Source organism: Chionomys nivalis, chromosome 26, assembly GCF_950005125.1.
Source record: "Chionomys nivalis chromosome 26, mChiNiv1.1, whole genome shotgun sequence".
NCBI classification, from domain to species: Eukaryota; Metazoa; Chordata; class Mammalia; order Rodentia; family Cricetidae; genus Chionomys; species Chionomys nivalis.
Window position 1 is genome coordinate 26102229 of NC_080111.1, and position 23527 is coordinate 26125755.

The 23527-nt window shown below is 38.0% G+C and overlaps 1 protein-coding gene across 1 annotated transcript in view; it reads right to left on the minus strand.

Annotated features, from left to right (window-relative positions):
• Positions 1 to 23527, minus strand: part of Elapor2 (endosome-lysosome associated apoptosis and autophagy regulator family member 2) — a 168518-nt gene that overhangs the window by 27707 nt on the left and 117284 nt on the right. The window contains exons 9-16 of the mRNA XM_057758302.1: positions 20700 to 20880; positions 20029 to 20157; positions 12915 to 13005; positions 12200 to 12302; positions 10960 to 11097; positions 8320 to 8583; positions 7419 to 7592; positions 1106 to 1295 (exon numbers count right to left, since the gene is read on the minus strand). Coding sequence (XP_057614285.1) covers positions 1106 to 1295; positions 7419 to 7592; positions 8320 to 8583; positions 10960 to 11097; positions 12200 to 12302; positions 12915 to 13005; positions 20029 to 20157; positions 20700 to 20880 — 1270 coding nt within the window. The remainder of the gene's footprint in view (positions 1 to 1105; positions 1296 to 7418; positions 7593 to 8319; positions 8584 to 10959; positions 11098 to 12199; positions 12303 to 12914; positions 13006 to 20028; positions 20158 to 20699; positions 20881 to 23527) is intronic.

A 23527-nucleotide genomic window follows, 5' to 3' on the forward strand; every position in this document is an offset into this window, starting at 1 on the left:
CCATCCACCCACCAAAAAAGGGAAATAATGGAGAAGACTTTGCCCTAATACTTTCCAGGAACAAATACCAAACTTGTTCAATCAGAAAGTCAGGTTTTCACCCTCACATAGGTAAAACCTTGGTAGAATTAAACTCTGGGAATGGGCTGGAGCCTGGTAGCTGACTTTGGTGCTAAGGCTTGAAGTTCAGTACACTTGGAGTCCACAGCAATGTTCTCAGATCAGACCTCACATTTCAAATCCCAGCCCCCTGCCAGCAGTTATAAGTGAATTTGATACCTAATAATCACTAGGGAGCTGGACTCCTCGTAAAACTTTCCTATATTATAAGACCTCAGACAGAAGGAATAAAACTCAAGGTTTTCACCCTTGGTACTGAAATCCTTCTGGTATGACATGAGGCAATGAAACATACTGTATTATGACTTAGATTTAGATATGCATCTTCTATTCTTTGCTTTTTTATATTTATAAAGAATTTTAATTTTTATTATATGTGGGAAGAGTGTATGCACTTGTGTGGATACACACATCCATGTGTAGACATAATAAGGCCAAAGTTGATTTGAGGCATCTTCTACCACTCTCTATCTAGTATTTGCTGTAGTCTTTCATTGCATCTCATTAGCAGCCATTTCCACTAAACTAGCTGACCACCAAGTCCTAGGGACTTACCTCTGTCTAGCAGCACTAGAATTTCAGGCATGAACCACACAGCCAGATTTTACACATGCATTAGGGATCCAAACTAAGGTGTTCACCCTTGTGCAGCAAACAAGTGAGTCATCTTCAGTCCTATTTTATCTTTAAAATTATTTCCCTCTTAAACTAAAAAAAATCTGAATAAACTAAAGAATGCAAATAAACTAAATAATCTCATAAAACATAACACATAACATTCCGTTGAGAAATACAGAATCTTCTTATACTCTGAGATTGACCAACAGACCTCACTCTCATGGGATTTTTTTTTCCTTAACCATTTTACAAGATGACAGTTTTGGTCTGCAGGCATTAATCTTGTGTGGTAAACACCAATATGATGAAAACTTGTTATTACCATAAATAATAATATGCATACTTGTACTAGCCAAAGGAAACTTACCTAAAAACGTGTCTGCCAGAATAATAGACTGGGATGACAGCGCTGCCCGGAAGCCCTTGCTCTCAGAAGGAATGATAGTGGACTGGCATACAAATGCCCCAACCAAATTAGTGTAGTCATCTGACCCCATCACCACTTCCTTCACGGTAAAGTCTGAGATGTTGTTGGTACAGAGAGCCATCTTTCTCCCCTAGGAAATCAAAGCCACAAGTGGAAGGTTTGTGGATAGTCAGCCTATACCCTGAACCTCAATTAGCCTGTGAATCTCCCCAGAGGAGTTGCTTTCTCCTCATTTACTTGTTTTGGGTGGTGCCCAGGCATCCGTCTCAAGGTGCTTTCAGTGTTCAGTTGAGGGTGGGAGTTGATAAGGTTGTTCCAGACCTATTGGTCCTCCTACTACAAGCCTCATTTGTTTGTATGAAAGCTGTGTAACTCCAGGAAATAAATATCATCTATGAAATGTTTACTTCATAGCTCAACAAGGCATTCCAGGGATGTAGCAAACTGCTGATGAAGATTTGGATGCTCCTTCATGAGTCTAAGTATGCTTGGAAAAGGCCTAAAAGCCACACTGCTACAGCATCCCAGAGCATCTGGATTATAGACTCTTGGTCACTGTAGGTGTTTTAATAACCTACTCTTGGACACAGTGGTGTATTTGTTTACATAATAATTTGAGAGATTATGAGAAGTTAACTTTTCAATCATATCCTGGCTCTATTTGTATGTTTAAATATACTTCAGGCTACTGCAAAGAACTATAGCTTGCTCCACAATTTCTACAAAGAAATATAAAAAGAAAATTGGAAAGTTATTTTATTGACCCGAGAGTACATATACAAAGACATGAAATATAAATAGTTCTCTTTATTAATGTAACTAGCAATTCTAATGATGTGCGATTTCCTTTGTATGCTGATTACCATTGATGAATTAAGGAACCACTTTGGGCCTAAAGCCGAGCTATAGTGGAACAGAGCTAGGTGTGGTGAACTAAACTGAATGCTGGGAGAAAAGAGGAAGAGTCAGTGAGAAGCCATGGAGCTGCACTGGAGACAGACCAGATATGATGAAACTTTGCTGGTAAGCCACAACCTTGTGCTGATACACAGATTAATAGAAATGGGTTAAATTAAGATGTAAGAGTTACCAATAAGAAGCTAGAGCTAATGGGCTAAGCAGTGGTTTAAATAATATGTTTTCTGTGTGATTATTTCAGGGCTAAGCAGACAGGAACCAACAAGCAGCCTCCCTCCAACAAATTGGCACCCAACATGGGGCCAACTAAAATCCACATAAATACCTAAGAGAGCTTAAAAAGAAATTCTAGACACAAAAATAGAGTTTAACACAGCTTCTTGCTGTGTGCTGGTGGTGTGCCGTAGCTCCTTTAAGAAATGTTTTCCTGACTCAGCAGTAGCATAAAAAAAGCCACACCACTTTAAAATGCAGCTTTCTGGGCCATCTGCCAGCATGACTTCTGGCTCTTTCAGGAGACTGAGTATTTACATGGGGTTTGTAAGCAGTGTGTTACAAACTGCTTAATGGCTCCATATAGACCCACTGCATACTTACAACTGGGGCAATGTGCACAGCTTATGGATGTGGTGAACAGACTTCCACCATGTTGGACTGTGCAGAGCAAGCAGTAAGTACCATATATATCCTAGTAATGCCACGGCTTACATTTTTAAGAAGCACTTAGCATTTTAAAAAGTGCTCCTGGACAGTAAAAAATTACAGGTACACCATAGGACAGATTCAGACATACAAGTCCCCTAAATGGGCCACAGTGTTAGATAAAAGTATGTAGACTTGGCGGAGAGAAGAAAAAGAGTATAGAGGGTTATAAAAAAAATAGATGGTTTTTAAAAAAACAAAACAAAGTCTTTAAAGAGACAGATAAAAAATAAATAAGCCATGTAAAAAATAGAATGTACACAGAGAGTCTGGATTATGTATACTATTTTATCTTCTTTGAATTTTTTGAATGTAAAGGAGCTAAGTACAGAGAGACATTTCATTGTATGAACTGCTACACTATTTCAGCATGTATATTATAAAGGTATCTTGACTTCAAAATTTGGGCATAAAGATATGTTGCTTTGAAAAGGAGGCTCTTCTTTTGTTTCCACAGAGAATGAAAACCTGTGAAATTCTTCCAGACTAATGTGGTTTGATGGACCAAAACCTCCCGAAAGGTTGCCTCAAAAATCCCTCAAAAATTACTTCACCCAATAAACAGCAGGAAGAAGTTTGGAGAAGAACTATACCTATTTTCCCAAATATTGTTTTTAAATGTTTCTTTACATTTAAAGGGGGATATGCTACAGAGATTTGCATTGGTATGGATATTGGTTTATTGATACAAATTTAAGGTCAATTTTGTTATACTGTGTATGTATATTTCTGTTCTTGATTAAGGTATTATGATTGTACAGCTCATTTAAAAATGTAATGTATAATTAAGAAATATAGGTTAATAGATAATCATTTATAATAGTCAAGCTCATAGTCATGTTAGTTAGATTTTCTAAATGTACAGAAATGTATTTCAGATGAATAGGCGTTCTTTAAATCTTTCAGAGATGATGGGGGAGAGTCTTCTGTTTTGTGTTAATTTCATTGGTTAAATAAAGAAACTGCCTTGGCCCTTTAATAGGACAGAAAATTAGGTAGGCGGAGTAAACATAACAGAATGCTGGGAGAAAGAAGCCGAGTCAGGCAGTCGCCATGATTCTCCCACCCAACACAGACGCAGGTTAAGATCTTTCCTGGTAAGCCACACCTCGTGGGGCTACACAGATTATTAAAAATGGGTTAATCGAGATGTGAGAGTTAGCCAATAAGAGGCTGGAACTAATGGGCCAGGCAGTGTTCAAAAGAATACAGTTTCCATGTAATTATTTCGGGTGTAAAGCTAGCCGTGTGGGAGCCAGGCGGCAGGAAGCGGCCTGCGGCCCCTCACTACAGAGTGGCGCCTGCATAAGCTATCCAGGCAGCCGGGAGCTGGGGCGGCAGGAATGCAGCCGGCAGTAGCTCCTACTACACAAAGACCTTTAAAATATGGCATTTAAAATGTTTTAATAACGTAGGACTTCATGACAGTGAGATACATCTGCTCATAACAGTACAAATTACTTCAAGAGGAAGATGGGCATCAAAGAGGCTTCTTATGGAGTTGGTTAGCCGTTTTAACCAAAAACTGTTCTTGCCTGGACTGCTTAATGAACTGGACACACAGGACCCACAGAAAAATGACTGCTAAACTTGCCTAAAGGTGAAACGATCCTTTGGGGTTTCTGCTTCATAAAATAATCTGCAAGACATTCTGCAGGATACAGAAAAAAGTGACTGACAAACTGCCAATATAGGCAGAACTGTCTCTAAAATTTCCTGCCTCATGAAACAGTCTGCTGAATACTATGGGCCTGTAGGCTGAAGATGGATGCCCCAATGGTACAAAAGAATTTTCGGTGACTGTTCAGGCAGCAAGATGTCTCTGTCAATTCTAGAGTTTTGGAAGTTGTTTACAATGCACTTCCTGTTTACTTAGATAATATTATATCCATCTGGAGTCTTTGATGAAATTAAGGACTAGATAGTAATAATATAGTTTTCCTTAGTTATAAGAGAGAAAATAAATATAAATGCTGTAACTATAATTCTTGCTTATACCTGTTTTGTTATATGTAATTTTACTATGTTAAAGTTAAGGCATTCCTTTTTATTTAAACAGAAAAGAGGAGATGATATGGGATTTCCTTCTGTATGCTCATTACCATTGATAAATTAAGGAACTGCTTTGGGCCTATAGCAGAGCTATGGGGGAACAGAGCTAGGTGTGGTGGACTAAACTGAATGCTGGGAGAAAGGAGGCAGAGTCAGTGAGAAGCCATGGAGCTGCACTGGAGACAGACCAGACATGTTGAAACTTTGCTGTAGGCCACAACCCTATGATGATACACAGATTAATAGAAATGGGTTAAATTAAGATGTAAGAGTTACCAATAAGAAGCTAGAGCTAATGGGCCAAGCAGTGGTTTAAATAATATGGTTTCTGTGTGGTTATTTCAGGACTAAGCAGCTGGAAACCAACAAGTGGCCTCCCTCCAACACTCTAACATATAAATTTTCTCTCTCCACGAGGCTTTCTTATCATCAAACAGGAAAAATATACTTTTACTAAATATTTGTAACCTAGAAAATAGTAGAAAATAGCTGAGAGAAAGTACTCAGGAAAAAGGGAGGAAACAGCAGAGCCTAAAAGAAAACAAGGGAGAATAAGAACAACAACAAAGCTGGGTCTGACTCATTCTCATGAGTTTGAGGCTAGCCTGGACTCTATAGTGAGTTCTAGGCCAGCCTAGGCTACATAGCAAACTCACTCAAAAGAAAATAAAATGAGAGCGAGAGAAGATGTTTCTTAAAAAGGTAGAAGTAGTAATATAAAAATAGGATTGAGAAATACAACAGATAATGGAATCAATCTCATTCACTGCTTCATACAAAGATATTTAATATGCATTCCTTTATTAATAAACGAGTGCCCAATCAACCTATTGAGTGCTGAATTACCACCTATAAGGTCAGGTCATGACAAGTGCACTGTCTTAGGATCCTATTGCTGTGCCAAAACACCATACCCAACAGCAAACTGGGGAGGAGTTTATTCCATTTTAAAGCTTGTTGTCTGTCCATCATCCAGTGAAGTCAGGGCAGGAACTCAAGTAGATCAGTTACCTAGAAAGCAGGAGCTTAAGCAGAGGCCATAGAAGAAAGCTGCTCACTGGTTTGCTCACCATGGTTTGTGCAGTCTGTTTCCTTATACAACCAATACTATCCACTCTGAGCTAAGCCCTCCTCAACCAATCATTAGTCAAGAAAATGCGTGATGGACTTGCCAATAGACCAATCTTACAGAGGCATTTTTTCAGTTGAGAGTCCCTGTTCTCAAATGACTCAAGCTTTGGTAGAGTTGACAAAAAGCTAGTCAGCACACACTAAATATATAATATATAATATATATATATATTAAAGACTTCTATGGTAATCAGATCTTTTTCATTTCATTTCGAACAAGTTTGTAACAGCATCTCATAATGATTATGACTGTATATACAGTAGTCAACATGAAAAAGAAATGAGAGGAATGTTGTCTTACATATTCCGTATTTGCCTTTGTTAATTAATGGTATACGTGCTGTGCATTCTCCCTGCCCCACACTACAGTCTCACATAGCAGTGAAAATACAACATATACATTGACATAAACCCCCTTAACAGTGACAAAGTTCTGCTTCTTCCATCCCAACAAATAAATCCTATATTCATCAGGAGAGGCTACTTAATCAGTGAACATTTGACCCTATATATCTCCTTTGGAATTTGGATAAAAATTCTCTTAGTAGTTTTTCCCCCATTTTAAAAACATAACCAGAGTTTATGTTATTGGTCAACACAGTCAGAATAAGAAATGCTGAGAATTAGCAAAACACAAATTTGGGGGAGTGTTATGTTTCATAAGAGACTGGTGTGTGAACTGGTTGCCTGAGGGAGGAGAAGATCTGCCTTGAATGTGAGCAGATGTCATCTAACTGACTGGACCCAGACAGAACAAAAAGGCCGAGGCAAGAATTCCTTCTTCCCGAGCTGATACACTCTTATCCTGCTGCTACAGACATCAGAACTTCAGGTTCTCTGGCATTGGGACCCAGGACTCAGAGCAACAATTCTGTTTTCAGCTGTCTCTGATTCTGAAGCTTTTAGACCTGAACTTTTAGCCTTACTAGTATATTAGTAGTATCCCATCCCAGCAAGGGGTCTCATTTCCAGGTGGCCCATCATAGGACTTTTTAGCCCCCATTATTATGTGCATCAGTTCTGCACAACCCCCTCTGTGTGTGTGTGTGTGTTGTGTGCATGTGTTATTTCTCTATCTCTGTGGAATCCTAATACAATAAGCTTTCAAAAACATAATACCCTACCTATATTTTTTAAAAATGAGATCAACACACTTAACCACTTTTACCCCTTCCCACTTTCAGGAAGAGCGGAGAGAAAGGGACTCAAAGTATTTAAGTTGCACCTATAAGGCTTGGAATTCCGCTGATTGGATCAGTCTCTAAGAACCACATGAGACTGTCCCAGTAGAGAAGGCTGTCAATATGATAGAAAATAACAGGACTTCCAAGAAATCTCTATACCTGGCATTAGTTGTTGATGGTCATGAAGATTTGATTGGTCGTTTTACTCATAACATTATCTTAAAACTGGACTACAGACCCGTCCCACCCAAACACCCAGAACTCACCTCATGCCCACATAAACTGATATTGAAGAAATGGAAGTATTTCGTTCCCTTGGAGGTAAAGCTGGGGCCATTCATTAGTGAACCCACACTACTGAGGTTGCGGAAGTCATAGTGCAAACTCCGATTTTCCTTCTCATAGGAGAAAAAGCAGTCACTGTAGCAAGTGGAGTGATCCTTAAAGACAAAAAACAAGCATATAGTCAGTGCTCACCTAATTTAAGAGAAAATAGGAAAGAAAATTAAAAGGCACTTCTCCAGAGTCAATAGCAATTCCACATATTGCCCACCTTACTGTCAGAGAACCACACACAGGAAGTTTGTTATGGAATTCTATTTTGACTAGGCAAAGATGTGCTGCAGAATATTACTTCGACTGTAAAAGGTGTGTTACATTTGTTTATGCTGGACTTGTTCAACAATGTACAGATGTGTATTTAATTATGTTAATATGTGTTGCATTTGTTTTACCTTGCCTGCCTAAAGCACCTGATTGAACTAATAAAAAGCCAAATGGCCAATAGCTAGGCAGGAAAAGGATGGGCAGGGCTGGCAGACAGAGAGTAATTAGGAGAAATCCAAGCTGGAGAAGAAGAGAAGGGAAGAAGAAAAAAGGGAGAAAGAGAGGGACATGCCAGGGGCAGAAAACACACAGTCACCAGCCAGCCATGGAGACAGCAGGAACATAAGATATATAGAAAGAATGAAAGATAAAAAAGTTTCCAAGGCAAACATAAAGAGAAACAGAATAAAATAAAAGCTAAGCTAAGGCTGAGCATTCAAATCTATTAATAAGTCTCTGGGTTATGATTTGGGAGCTGGTTGGTGGCCCAAAGAAAGTCTGGTACAGACTTTACATTTTCTACCAAGAATGGCTGTGGGAATGACTGCAAAGCAGACTTACCTGGGTGCTTTTACTCCCAGGCCCACAGGGAATGCAAGCCTCCTTGCCGTAGACCTGATGGATGGACAAGTAGGTGTCAGCTGAACACTCCTTGCACTGGTTGGTTTCCTTCTCGATGTAGTGGCCTGGGGGGCAGGGCACACACGATGAGCCCGACTGCTCAGAACCCAGGGCACAGGCACGGCATGACGAGGCCACCCCATCGACTGCATTGGTGGCTGTGATAGAATAAATCTTCACCACATCATTGATGAAACGTCTGTTCTAGAAAGAGAGCAGAAAGAATGACATCTGCCTTGGACTGCAACTGTACAACAAAGCTACGTTTGTGTTGGCATTACCAAAATAGCCAGAATGTTCCAAACTGATATGCCATACTCATATTTTGCCCTTCTAAATAAAAAGCCCTTAGATCTTGACATCAGGAGCCGCTTTGTACAACCACAGAATTCCAGATATGTTGCTGTGATTGACATCACGTATGTCATAGCTAGCACGGTTACAGAAGAGTACCACAGCAGCTAACTATCTCACCTGAGCTCACTCATCCATAACTCTCAGTGATGTGGTGGGTGCCGTGAGTCTGTCAGGGTGGGACATCCTGGAAAGTAAGGACCTCTTTTCCTCACTCAACCCCTGTGATACCAATGGGCTCATAGCGCTTCCTTGAGCCTTCCTTTCCCTCTCCAGCCCTTCCCCAAAACAATGCAGTCTAGTCTCTAAGAAAGGGGCGTCAAAAGAGCCTGAATCTAGCTGTGTTTCCCCTCTGATGGTATAGGATTGTTTAAGGTCTGGTTTTTGTCAGCCTAACATACAACATCACACCTGACTGCTTATTGCTTTGCTTCTGGACCAAGATGAAAAGACGGAAAGGAGGAGGTAGAGTTCCATGGCTGTTCATCCTCCTAAGATTGAACACTAAATAACAAAGCCTAAAGAACAACTAAAGCCATGGGAAATCTGGAGACTGGGTTCCCATTGAAAATAAACAGAAGAGAGAAAACGCACTCCCATGCCACCACAGCAGAGAAGAGCCTCTGAGGAAAGACTCACCCTGTTTTTATTTTGATAAAGTCCTATCTGTGCAGATACACTACAAATAATAGACCCCGGACTAGGGAGGTGACCTGGTGGTAAAGTGCTTGCTGCACAAGCATCAGGACCCAGTATTCATATAAAAATGAGGCATGGCACCATAGGCGTCTAACCCCAGTGTTGGGGGATTGAGGTGAGACAGAGACAGATATTCTGGGCCTGCTAGTCTAGCCAAAATAACTGGCTCTAGGTTCTGTGAGAGCCCCTGTCTCCAAAAAAAAAAAAAAAAAAAAAAAAAAAAAAAAAAAAAAAAAAAACTGCTGAGAACAAGTAGATGACTTCCAGTGTTGACTTCTGACATACATTCGACTTCTGACATACATTCAGACAAAAAAAAAAAACCACAGGCAAAGATAGAACACACATTCTCTCTCACTCTCTCTCACACACACACACACACTCACACACACACATATATCTCGCACTGACACATGCACACACACGCATATGTATATGTATATATTACACACTGATACTCCAAAAATAAATGAATGAATGAATGAATGAATGAATGAATAACAGGCCAGCTAGTATTGAAATATGCAATGAAATGTTCAGAGAGAGGATTAGATCTATACTAGCAATGAATATCAAAAAAAGGCAATAGCTGTCTCTGTTCTACCATTCTGTATACAAATATACTCTCTCTAAAAGGAGATATCAACCATAATGAAAAACATAAACTCACACTAGTTAATGACACTTAAGCAAATCTTAGCTAGTTGGATAAAGAAGAATAAAGTTATGAACTTTCTTGGTCTCAAAGGATTTTTTTTTAAAGTTCTAAGTAAAAACAATATTTAATTTTCTCTTAAGCGTCAACAACTGTGTTTTCTCACAGCTCAGAATAATTCATAGATTTGTTGTCATTCCACCCACTACATGCATTTTTAATCTCAAAAAATTAAAAATTGTCATCTTATACCAATTCACAACAAGATGACTGACTCAAAGAAGTGCTTTCTCCAATTTGAAGGCAGCTTTGTATGTATCACAAGTGGGCATTATCTTTGTGTTTTAAAAGAAATAAAAACTATGGGATCGTATTGTTCTGTAATGTGGGTGTAATGCTATGTGCGTCTCATAGAGCACCTTTAACGTTCTCCGTTCTGTGTATAGAACCATGGTATCCTATACACAGGTAACAATGCTCTACACATGGATACATGGTTTCATTCTTTGATGTCCTATGTCCTTACATAGAGTTAATAATGCCCTGTATGAGGCTTGTGATGCAAGTTTACCACTCACAGGGCACTTACAAGGGCTTGTGTCGTACTTTTTAAATGGTTTTTCATCTCCTGTATACAGGTCAGAATGTATTTGCATAGAGAAAGCAGCTCACCTACACACAGCTTGTGATCTCAGTGGAGCTCATACTGGCCTATGTAGACTACACATGAGCTTTCTTAGCTTATAATGCCATGTATGAAACAGATGATGTCTTCATTTACAACCCTTAGCGTCCCCAACAGAGATCCATATGCTCCTAATGGAGATCACACCCAACGGAGGGCTGAAGAGAGATACAAGGCTGGAACTTACGTCTTGACCTTGGTTAGTTCTCTGGAATGCCCAAGTGAATGTAAATGTTGCGTTCTTGAAGATGATGTGGGTATACGCTTGCTTTTCTTTGGTTCCTCCCCATGATTCCACCACATTGGTGCTTTTTCTATTTATATCCTAAAACAGTAAAAATATTTACAAATAAAGCACAAACTAAGCAGTTCTTTATTTTAAACACACTGTAAACCATTTAGAGGTTTTATTTTCCATCTGAATCTGTCTTTCCTGTACACACACACACACACACACACACACATATATATATATATATTTCTGACCACACGAGTCTTTAATCTGCTAAGTGGCATGCTCAGAATTACAGCTGTGGTTCTGCCGGCTGGCTTCTCTCCATTCGTTAGCTTTTCGAGAGTGTAACTTCATGGCAGAGATACTGGTGGCAGCCAGATTTATTGCCACAACTCTGTGGAGTTTCTAGGTCCATTCCACCACTAAGAAGCCTTCCTATAAATAATATAACTTTATATTATATTATTATATTATATACAGTATATAATATAATATGTTTATATTATAAAGTGTTATTTGATATATTATTTGTGATTTAATTTGGTAATTCAAAACTCCTATGAGAAAACCAATTACATGAAGACTAAAGGAAGTTATCAAACTCTAATATTAGCTTACAAAAAAATATTGCAATGATTTGTAACATGTAAGCTTGGCATGTTGGTACCCTTGGGAGGATGGGACATCAGGGTCACAAGGTTAAATACTGAGAACCCATACCATGAGGAATAAACACTTGGCAAGCATTATTGTATAAATCTTAGTAATTTCCTTAGTTATTTAAAAATATTTTTGAAAGTTCTAAGAAAGACAAGGAAATTGGTTCTCATCCCAACTTAAATAAATAAATTCAAACTTGAGTACTTCCCACTTTCTCTTCTATCAGGTTCAGTGTGTTTGGACTGATATTGAGGTCTTTAATCCATTTGGACTTGAGTTTTGTGTATGGTGATAGATATGGATCTATTTTCATTCTTCTACAGATTGACATCCAGTTTTGCCAGTACAATTTGTTGAAGATGCTCTCTTTTTTCCATTGTATACTTTTAGCTCCTTTATCGAAAATCAGGTGTTCATAGGTTTGTGCGCTAAAGTCAGGGTCTTCTATTCGATTCCATTGGTCGACTTCTCTGTTTTTATGCCAAACTTGAAAGTGAACAATAAACCTTGAAATCTGCCTTCAATCACTTACCACCATGAAGTACAGAACACAGTCAGCTGAGCAGAGGGTCTCAAAGACAAACGTTACTCTTCCTAGCTCAGAACCTGTGGCTCCAGTCATAGATGTTGGTGGTCTACATGACAGAACAAAATTGCAATATCAATAATGTATGCTGAATGCAGTTTGAAATAAACTTAAATCATGTGTTCTCATTAAACTGAAAATCCAGCTTCTCTGTTAATTAATCTTGTGCTTCTTGAGGAAACACAGATCCTCCCTTTCTCAGTCTGTGAGTCTATACCCTTGCTCTAGGCTGCACTTTCCTGATTCTAAAGGAAGAAAGAGACTCACCCTGGGAAATCTCAACATACAGGACTAAAACAAAGACATAAATTAATGCACAACATGCTAACTTACAGAGTTGAGACAAACAATTAAACAACAAAATGCACACTCCTATGACTAAATGGCTTAAACTAAGTCTCTCCATTAATGATCAACAAGTCATGAATACTACAGGTTTGTTGTAATGCTGTTAAAACAATTCTGCTTTATCTAAGGAACATACCTGACTAACATTTATAGGTTCTTGGTGGGCAGTTATATAGATTCCTAAATAGCATACATCATTCTCTGACATACTCTTGTGTACTTGATAATACAAGCACACTCCATAGGGTCAACCTACTCCCGTATTCCTATGGAGGAAGTGAAGGTTCCTAAAGAAAGGACCAGTTTTCCTTACTTAAATCCTGGGATGTGCAAGGTTAAGATGAGGTAGTCATTGTCAGAGCCCCCAGCTCCGCTCTGGATGTGATCTCCAGCCACCTCCCAACCTGAAAAGGATAAAAGACATTTTAGTAGTAAAATTTCATTAATAACAAAAATGTTAAAATAAGGTAACCATAAAAGGCAAATACTTATTGATGCTAAAGTTAAAATATTCCAGAAAATCCCATATTTTGAAATATCAATTGTAGACTAGACGCAAAAGTTTAATTCTAGATACTAATGAAGACATTCTGACTGGACCACTCTACATACAAGTTATTCAATGTGAGACAGGGTGTCAGTTTTCTCAATGAAGGATGACATTCGAAACCAAAACAGGTGGCCTTTATCCATGCTAGCCTACTAAGATGGCCACTTGTTGTGGAATAGACACATTCCCACTCTGCTGACAGTCAAAAGAGAAGCAAAACTTTAATTACTGAAACCTAGGGTCAGGGGTTCTTTTCAGCTTACTGTATTTTTGTTTCGCAATTTAACTTTTACTAAATGTCAATAAGTATGGCACACACGGGATAGTAGATAGAACTCCCTCTCTCTAAGAAGTAGAAAATGTGAGGTATACACATGCTAACAAATGCCAACACTGTGAGGTCTGTGCACAAGAAGTCACATGAGGCATGTCATCTTCACAGGAACAGTCAACATACCACAAGCCAAGAGAACCACTTTAAAGTGAGCAAGGTGATAAATCCACACACAGCAACGAGCAAGCTTATTGTTTAAGGGCAATACCTTAGCATTGATATAACTCCAAATGTTATCTGCTACTTCAAGAGATGTAATATAGGCATTCATTTCAGTACTAGCTTGGCAACTTGATAATTTTCAAATACAATAAATTATAGAAAATTAGTATATTGTTTACACACAAATAAAAAATAAAAATAATGGGTACTCATCTATTAGAAAAATGTTGACAGTTCTGCTGCCTAAATGTTCCTATGATTGAAAACACAGAAAATCGGTTGTCAACTTTTAATTCTAAGAGTTGAGTAACCATGAACCCCTGTAGCCCAGTGAGATGAGCGTACGGGCGATAGGAGAAGAATTTAGGTTTAGATAATAACCCTGTGACCATGATAAGGAGGATCAAGATACCCCATGCAGAGCAAGTGAATGTCAAGAAAAACTGTAGTTATATTTATAAGAATATGTCTTTAAATATGTGAATACTGCAAAAAAGGACAGAATGTGAAAGACGACCAAGGAAGAGGCAGTAGCAAGTAGATTGCGTGCAGTTACTATGCTTCAAGTAGAGACATATGCCTCACATATTTCAATATTGCCCAGTGAAGAGTCCATCAATTTTCATCATTTTTTCTCTGTCCTGACCAAGAAATATAGATTATTTTTCTCTTACAAGTATCTTTGATTTTTTATAGTCATACATTTCTCCATTACAAATCATTCTACATTTAATTTCATCTAAGTATATCATTGTTGGAAATTTCTTTTCTCCTGCTTTTCATTCTTATAGAAAACATAAAAACTGACATCTTTGCATACAGCTTCCTTCTTCAAATCACATTGTCTCATTGGTATAAATCCTCAGAAATAGCATTACTGAGTCAGAAAAAAACAAAAATTAAAAATTCTGGAAATATATTTTAAAATTTCTTTCAATGTATTGTTTCAGTATAATGATGACACACATAATATTTTATTCAATTGAGCTACCTTATGTTGGTAAACATTCTATTGCTGGAATGTTAAGATTATTTCCATTTGCCTTTTTATACATGATACACAATAAATCCATTCACAAACTACCAACTTGCCTACAACTTTTAATTTCTCACAGTCAAAAATACAATATGCAAAAATTTGTTCTTCATTCCTATTATGCAACTTGCTCAAATTTGGACTTCAAGAATATGAAAACATTCAAACCACACATCCAACTCAGTTCTGAACACACCTGCTTTATCTATCCCAGCAGGAGGGTGACTCCCTCCTCAGGCAAGCTGCCCCATGCATTCCACTTGACCCTGTTGAGTGTTGTTGTGTTGTTCATTATAAAAATGACACAGGGACTCCAGGTCACAAAGTTACACAGATTTGACCTTTGACTTTTATTTTCTTTACTGTTATAGGGCAAATTTAAGATTCAGTTTGTGAGTCAATTGGTGGTGTTGTGAGAGCTGGAGTCTTCTACAGGAAGTCACGGATAATCTACTCTGTTCTAGTGTGTGAGTACACACATGTACTAGCCTTCTGTGGATTCATTCCATACTCTTGTTTTCTCAGTATTGTTTACCTAATTGATCTTAAATTCATGACTCAAATTCAATCAAAGGACACTTATTAGGAATATCGACTCTGATAGAGAGATAACTATTTTAATGTTTCTTCTCTCAGGGGATAAATTCTGAAATGTGGTATTATTGATCAGCAAAGAACACTTTGTATTTAATGTATGTCAGGTCTTGGACTTTCACTAATGTGTTGGCTCAAAATTATTTAAGCCTCTATTTTTTCTGTTGATCTCTATACTCCTATGGACATTTCATTTCCTCTGTTCCAAGTCTGTTTGGGGGAGCTATTGATTCAAAACATGCAATTTTCAAACTGTGCGTGCAAACTTAGGAATAATGATCAAATATAATACGAGAAAGTAAACTGATAAAATGATGTTGAGGTGACAAAGGATAGACGCCATTGTTAAGTCTTACTGCTTCGAATGCCTGTTGCTAGTGTCATATTTTAAAAGGAATACAACCAAGTACTGGTGAAAGAACTCTGCCACATAATCAAGTTTTCAGTAAGTAGGATTCAACTACATCTTAGAAACACAGTCATGGGCTTCATAGAAAATGGAAATTAAAATCTTTAACCCTTTACCATGGCACAGCACTGAGCCAGAGTAAAGTAACCTACTGCTGCTATGGAATATTCCTCACACTGTGTGAATCTATGTCACTGTGATTGATTTAATAAAGGGGTTGACTGGCCAATAGCTTGAAATGAATACAAGTAGGCAGGAGAGTCAGACTAGGGGAATGCTGGGAGGAAGATGGGCAGAGAGAAGAGTCATGAGCCAGACATGAAGAAAGCAAGAGAATGCCCCATGCTAATAAAGGTACCACCACCTGGCAGAGCGTAAATAAGGAAAATGGTCTAATTTAAGTTGTAAGAGCTAGTTAGTAATAAACATGAGCTATCAGCCAAGCATTTGTAAATAACATAAGCCTCAGTGCATTTATTTGGGAGTTGTTAGTGGGACAGGAAAACTCTGGCTATAAATGGCGCCCAAACTTTCAGCAAGAATTTCCACATAAAACCTAAGAAAGCTTTTTAAAACGGTTCTAAACATACATAAACAGAGACAAACATAGCTTTCTAGTCTCACAGTCTAATGTCAGCCATAGTGCAGAGATGTATCTCCTGACAGCTGCCAGTGAAATGGAGCCAGCTGCCAGCTGCCAGCTGCCATGTGCTAAGCCACATGGTAGGTTCTCTCAGTCTATCACAAGGGTCATGGTTCAGAGATGCTTCTCCAAGCCAATGCCTGTGGGTTTACGCTCCCAGCACAAGATCCACTAGCATGCTGCATAGTGGAGGAGTTTTGCTCATGCAGACAATAAAGGATAACAGATACACAGTAAAGACAGATTCAGACAGAACACAAAACTCTAAACAGGTTACAGTGTGTTTAAAAATGTACAAAGGTGTGGGAGAGAGAAGAAAAAGAGTATATACAGTCTTAGATTTAAAAAATAGTTTGAAAATAATAAAATAATGTCCTTAAAAAAAGGAGTAAAGTAATATAAAAGAAAAAATCCATGTAAAGACGGAAAATACACAGAGAGTCTGGATACTGTATCTTATTGTGTTCTCTTTAAATTTTTTTATGCTGAGGAAGGAGCAATATCTGCTAGGACACATTGAATTATCCAAATGGCCAAATTAAACCAACCTACATATTTTTTAAATGTCTTAACTTCAAAATGTAAGTGAAGAAACATCTTACTTTGGGGAAGAGGTTATGAAAATGAAAGGTTGTGGATTCATTCAAGGTTAAAAAAAAATCAGGTTTGATCAAGAAAGACACCCTGAAATCCTGACTACAGACATAAACAAATAGACCTAAAAGAACTACAAGACATATGATATATATTTTACATGGTTCGGTCACATAAGAAAAATCATCTATGCCTGATTTGTATCAAATGCAAGTCTATATTTGTATTAATATAGACATGTATGTTACCTTTAGAAGTGTATGTATTTTCAGAACAAGGGGACCAGACACCAATACAAACGGATGACCCTGGTGACCCGGCATCCAGAACAAGGCTGCCGATTGAGATGATCTAGCCTCACAGAATACTACAGCCAAGACCCAACAATCATTCTGATTTTCCCAAGGTTTCCCAAAGATGCCAGAACCCTCAGACAACAGGAAGCAGTCTCGAGGAAACAACACACACATCCCCAAAATATTGGTTATTAATGTTTATTATTATTTAAGGGGGTTGTTTACAAATTATTGATAATGGTCAAAAAACACTAAACAAAACATTATCTCTCAGGAAGTTCATTCTGAAAAAAAGGGAAGAATATAGAAATAATAGGATAAAAGGGTAGATGATTGAATCTACTGGTAGATTATTTAATCCACTGGTATTAAATATTGCACATTGGTATGGATTTTAATAATTGATATAAATTTAAAATTAATTTTGCTATACTCTGTGCATATTTCTCCTCTTGTTTAGGGTATTGTTTTTATGCAACTCATTTAAAAATGCAATGTGTAAGAAATATAGATTAATAGTCATATATAAGAATCAACTTATAGCCACGTTAGATGTGTTTTAAAAGTCATACACAGGTATATTTAGATAGTCTTCAAACACTTCAACCTAGAGAATATGGCATTTAATACATTTAATATGTTTAATAACCTAAGGCTTTTCATGACAATTTTTTTTATTGATTTTTATTGAGCTCTACATTTTTCTCTGCTCTTCTCCCTGCCTCTCCCCTCCCCATTTCAACCCTCCCCAAAGGTCCCCATGCTCCCAATTTACTCAGGAGATCTTGTCTTTGTCTACTTCCCATGTGGATTAGACCTATGTAAGTCTCTTTTAGTGTCCTCATTGTTGTCTAAGTTCTCTAGGATTGTGGTTTGTGGGCTGGTTTTCTTTGCTTTAACAGAAATTTGCTTTATTTATGGCAAAAGCTAGTCATTGGGCAAAGAAACTGTCCTTGCCTCAATTGCTGGCAGCATACTGCCCAAACTGGACCAATTGGACGCAAAACAAAGCAAATGCCAAACTTTGTCAAGTCAAGATAGTAGAGTCCTTCAAAACTCCCTGCTTCTTAAAAATGTCTGTCAGACATACTATGTCTATAGGTCATAGCTGGATGCCACAACATCAAAGAAAAACCTAGGGTGACTGTCTAAGAGGCCTAATGTCCCTGTCATTGGGTAACAATTCACCTTCCGGGATCTTTGGTGGAGTTGAAGATTAGATAGTCATAATTACAGTTTTCTTTAGTTATGATAAAAAGGTAAATTAGATGAAAACTTTAGACTCACCAAGATAATATAGATATTAGAATATTTTCTCTAATTTTGTTAAAAACAAGTGGACTGGAGATTTTAACTGTAATTCTTACTTAATAACTGTTTTAGTTAGATATGATTTTACTATGTTAAAGTTAAAACCTTCCTTTTTGTTTAGACAAAAAAGGGAAATATTGTGAAATATTATTTTACACTATGTGAATATATTTCACTGTGGTTGGTTTAATAAAGAAGCTGACTGACCAATAGCTGAACAGAATAAGGTTAGGCAGGTGAGCCAGACTAGGAGAATGCTGGGGGGAAGAAGGGCAGAAAGAGGAGTCACCAGCCAGAGGCAGAGGGAGCAGGAGATGAATGTGCCATATGAATAAAGGTACCCCCCACAGGGCAGAGTGTAAATAAGGAAAATGGGTTAATTTAAGTTGTAAGAGCTAATTAGTAATAGCCAGAGCTAACAGCTAAACATTTGTAAATAATATAAGCCTCAATGCATTTATTTTGGAGTCAGCAGTACTGATGAAAACTCTACCTACATGCTACTCCTTGAAGTGGTAAGAGATGTAGATGCTGTCACCTTCCTTGCTACATCTCTTCTGGGGTTTGGGACTTTAAACGTGAGTTTCAACATCTACTTCAAAAGTGACTGCATAAAATGCAAGAAGAATACAACAATTGTCCACTGTCAACCTCCCATGCACACATCTATCCTCAGAGATAAGCTCTGAGACCCCCACAGTGGACACACCAAGCCCTACTATTTAATACATTTTCTATCTTAGCACTTCCAACATGCTGCTGTTTATCTTTTGCCATTTAAAGTGTGAGAGCAACGTTGGCATGGATATTTTTTTTCTTCTTCACAGTTTAATGGCTAATAGCTTTTTTTTTTTACTGTGGATTATTAGCAACTTCATCAAACAATTTATGCTCTTTCTTAAGTTGAGAACTTTTGCATTTTCAACTGGAAGGGTAGGAGGGGTAGAGGGAGGGAGGGAGAAAGGGCTCAGGGAGTGAGTGAGTGAGGGTGACCTTGATGGGTTCTGTTTGGCATGTTACTTGTGGTTTGAGATTATTATTAGAAGTTATTTGAACACAGATATTGTGAAGCATGAGCTGTGTCTAAACACCAAGACGCTACTAACTCACTAATGGTCAGGAAGCAGAGGTAACCAAACAAAGCGATAATTCACATCCTGGACTGGAAAGATAAAAAAAAAAAAGGAAGGTGGTTTCAATAAGTACATAGAACAGTATTTTGTCATTTAAAATTTGGGGTTTGGAATTTTCTACTTGACATTTACATACTGTTATTGACTATACAAAGCTGAAACTAAAGAAAGTGACACCATGGAAAGGGGAAAAAACTGTAGATTTTATTACTGTAGGAAATCCAACTGCCTGATTGCTTGATTTTTATGTAAGGCCTGGGGTGGACACACAGCCAAGCAATGTGAGTCTGGTGTGTTTAAAAAGTGAACTGTAAAAACAAGTGGTGTTTTGCTGCCACGACAGTTAAGGGAGACTCCAAACTCACCGTTCATTCCATCACACTTGGAATTCCCAACGTTGAAGCAGGAAGTTTTCATGTTGGCAGGGAGGACATTCCACCATTTGTACTCAAACCCAAGCGCTGGCTCTGTTCCTGCTGGACATGGCTTGCACTCTGCAAAAGACAGGAGTAAACAATCACAGTAGGCTGCATCTGGACAGTCTTCCCTGTGCCAAGCGCCTCTAAACCATGATTAGCAGAGAAGTGAGAAGGAAAGATGCAACACCACCAGTTCCCTTAGGAACTTCTTCAAACGTGGTCTGTACAATGGTTGTAGATAGAGTGCTAATGCATGTGTACGCATTTGGTGGTCTTTTTTATATAGTCCTTCATTTTATGTACACACACACAAGGGCAAATGGATGATTATCCTTATTATCAACAGTCAACAAGATAGGGTCATTATTCAAATTAAATATAATATTTTTTAAAGGAAGCAATCTCACATGTACAAAATGCCAGTAAGAGAGTTCTCATTAGCTGGTAAATAAATCATGGTCTCACAGTCCCTTCATCAACATTTCTCAACTCTTTGTCCTTCCAATGAAATAAGAAATGTGTCTTCTAAAGACTTCCCCAGCAAATCAATTGAAAACAATATCCCAAGTCTATTAATATTATCTTTCTAAAAGTGAAGTTCATGATAGACACCTTACCCTTTGTTCCATCTGAAAATGTCCCAGAAGGGCAGGGATGGCAAGAAGAAGAGCCATTGTTATAAAATCCTGGGTTGCAAGGAGGACAATCCTTCTTCTCTCCAGAAGGGGGCAGTCTGATAGCATCCGTGAGATCCTCCCTGCAGATTTTCGGCTCGATCCACTTATACATTATCTGTGTCTGGAAAAAAAAGATTTTAAAATTAAAACAGAAAGAAAATAATACAATGTCCTCACAACAAAAATGTCAAATAGACAAGCCAAAAAAAAATCACAAACAGCGAGAGAAGATGGGGTTGAGAGAATCTAAACGGTGACAGAAAGAGAGAAAAGAGAAAACTCACTAACACAATAAGGAGAAAGTAAAAATTTGGTAGAAAAATAATCATTACTTCTCTGTGTGTGTGTGTGTGTCTGTGCATACATGCTCCTTATCATGAATCCCTCTTTAAAATGTAAACAACTGAACGGTTACTCCTGAGCACATACAAACAAGCAACATTATACAGACTGAGCATGTCACATGTAGAAATACATATGTATATACTCACACATGTATGCATGTAACAACACATATTGAAAAAGGAGGCCACGAATATGAAAGAGAGCAAGAAGGGGTTTGGGGGAGGATTAGGGGAGAAGAAAGGGAAGAGACAAATCATGTGATGATTTTATGATTTCAAGAATAACAAACTGTAAACAACCGTTGCACACGTGTATTTTCGGTTGTGAGCCTAACGTTTAAGGGCTGAGCCACTTCTCCAGGCCTTCTGACTCATCTGTGTCCTTTACTGCTCCCTTCTTTCCTCCAGACACAGCCTTCACTACCGTACTTTGCACATAGTAATCATCAAAGAAAAATGCCATTTTTCAAAAAGAATAGACCAAACCTCATGTGCAATCATAATGTTCATAAATATCAAGAGTTCCGGGGTCTTTTTCAGTAACATGAGCTAGAGTAAAACTCTTCTCTCCGGAACTGATAGGCCTTTCCCATGTGCTCTGAGCTTCAGGACAAACGCACCCTCTGTGGTCCATGAGCACCATCAGTTAACCCCCTGTGTTATCCTCCTCCACACAAAACAATACAAAAATAGCAGAAACAGCCACGCCCAAAACACTGTCCACAGTTATTCTCACGTTGAAACTGGAATAATGGGTTAGCTATTCTAAAGCAAAATTGGAATGTGAACATTGAGGGAAAGAAGGTGGTATTCTATCACAAATAGTAAATCAATATCAGTAAACAATAGAAGCTTTTAGAAGAGACAATAACTGTTCTTTTCATCCAATAAACTTTTGAAAATATTGTTTGTCCATTCAAACACCTTCTGTAGTAGGAAATCTATTGAAACCAGAGAATAGAAACCACAGGCAGTACTCCATCACTGCTTCTAGTCAGGAGGAACCGTGCATTCTGAGTCTTCAAGCCGCTCAAGTTGTCTCTGCAAATATGCATTATCTTGTATGAAGAAGGATGCAAAGAAAAACGCTTTAAATACAGATGTCTCAACAGAATGATAAATAGCATTATTCTCTTTTATGGTTCCTTTTTCCACATTCATTTTATGGCTCATGTCATGATATCCTTTAATGTGCTACTTTATCCCTCTGCCTCTGTTACCATCTGTAAAACACTGGCTGCTACAGCTAAGTCTTCCTAAGTAGTTAAAAAAGATTCAAATTAGATACTATATCCATAAAAAGCTCTCAATGCCTTTTTTTAAAAAAGGTAGCATAAAATTCAGAGAATCTAAATAAATAATGACTCATTATAGTAGAGACGCTGACTTTAAGTTTCCAGTTTAACAAATATAAAAAGCAAATTTAAAATCCTAGTAAGTTATTAATTTCCTGACTCTTTAATAAAAATGCATGACTGCTACATTTAGGGGAAATTTTGGTTTCTACACAAGAACAGAGAAGAAGTGCAGCATTGAAGAATCTTCCCAACCGCTTCAGGACAAGCATTTTATTATGCCCAAGTTTATGAACAAGGAAACACTCCAGGATCAGAGAGGGGTGTGTATGTACACAATGTGTGTGTTTGTGTGTGTGTTTCAGGCCAGACAACAACCTTGGGCATCATTTTTCTGGGTCTATCTATCTTTTCTTATAAACACAGGTCACCAGGCCAGGCTTTTCATATGGGTGATGGGGACTGGATGCTCAGTGTGGTTTTCAAGGCAAGCACTTCACTAAGTCCCAGATTCGAGCTATTACAGAGCTTACCCAAGAGATGCACACAGCACCTTTGAAGAAGGGTGAGCCTGCTGAGAATAAAAACAATAAAATATGCAAGTAGATGTGGGAAGCAAAATAACCAGCTGCCCTCAAAGTAACCAAAGAAGATTTTTAGAAGTTAAAAAAAAAAAAATACGCTTTATCCTTAAATATTTTAACATGGAGAAATCGTCACAAATTCTTCATGATACGTTTTCAATACAAACCTTCAACAAACTGCTTCTCTGTCTCTCTAAAGAGAGACATATGCTTCCAAGCGTAGCTGGTGGGATGAGAAGCTAATTAATATGAATGATATTTAGAACCAGATGGCTCATAGTGCAGGTGAGATACCAACAATCAACTCACTCTTCAGAAAGTGAGATGGAAACATAAAGTGTTTTTATGACACCAAAACCCTTTCATCAGATAAGTTTGACTAGAAAGAGTCACAATGTCCTTGTAGATCTAAGCCTTAAAAGGGGATCTCTGGGACTTTAAGGTCAGCCTGAACTACACAGAGTTCTAGGCCAGCAAAAGCTACATGGTGAGATTTTGTCAAAAAAAAAGGGGGGGGGATGAAGAAAAGAGAAAAGAAGAAAAAG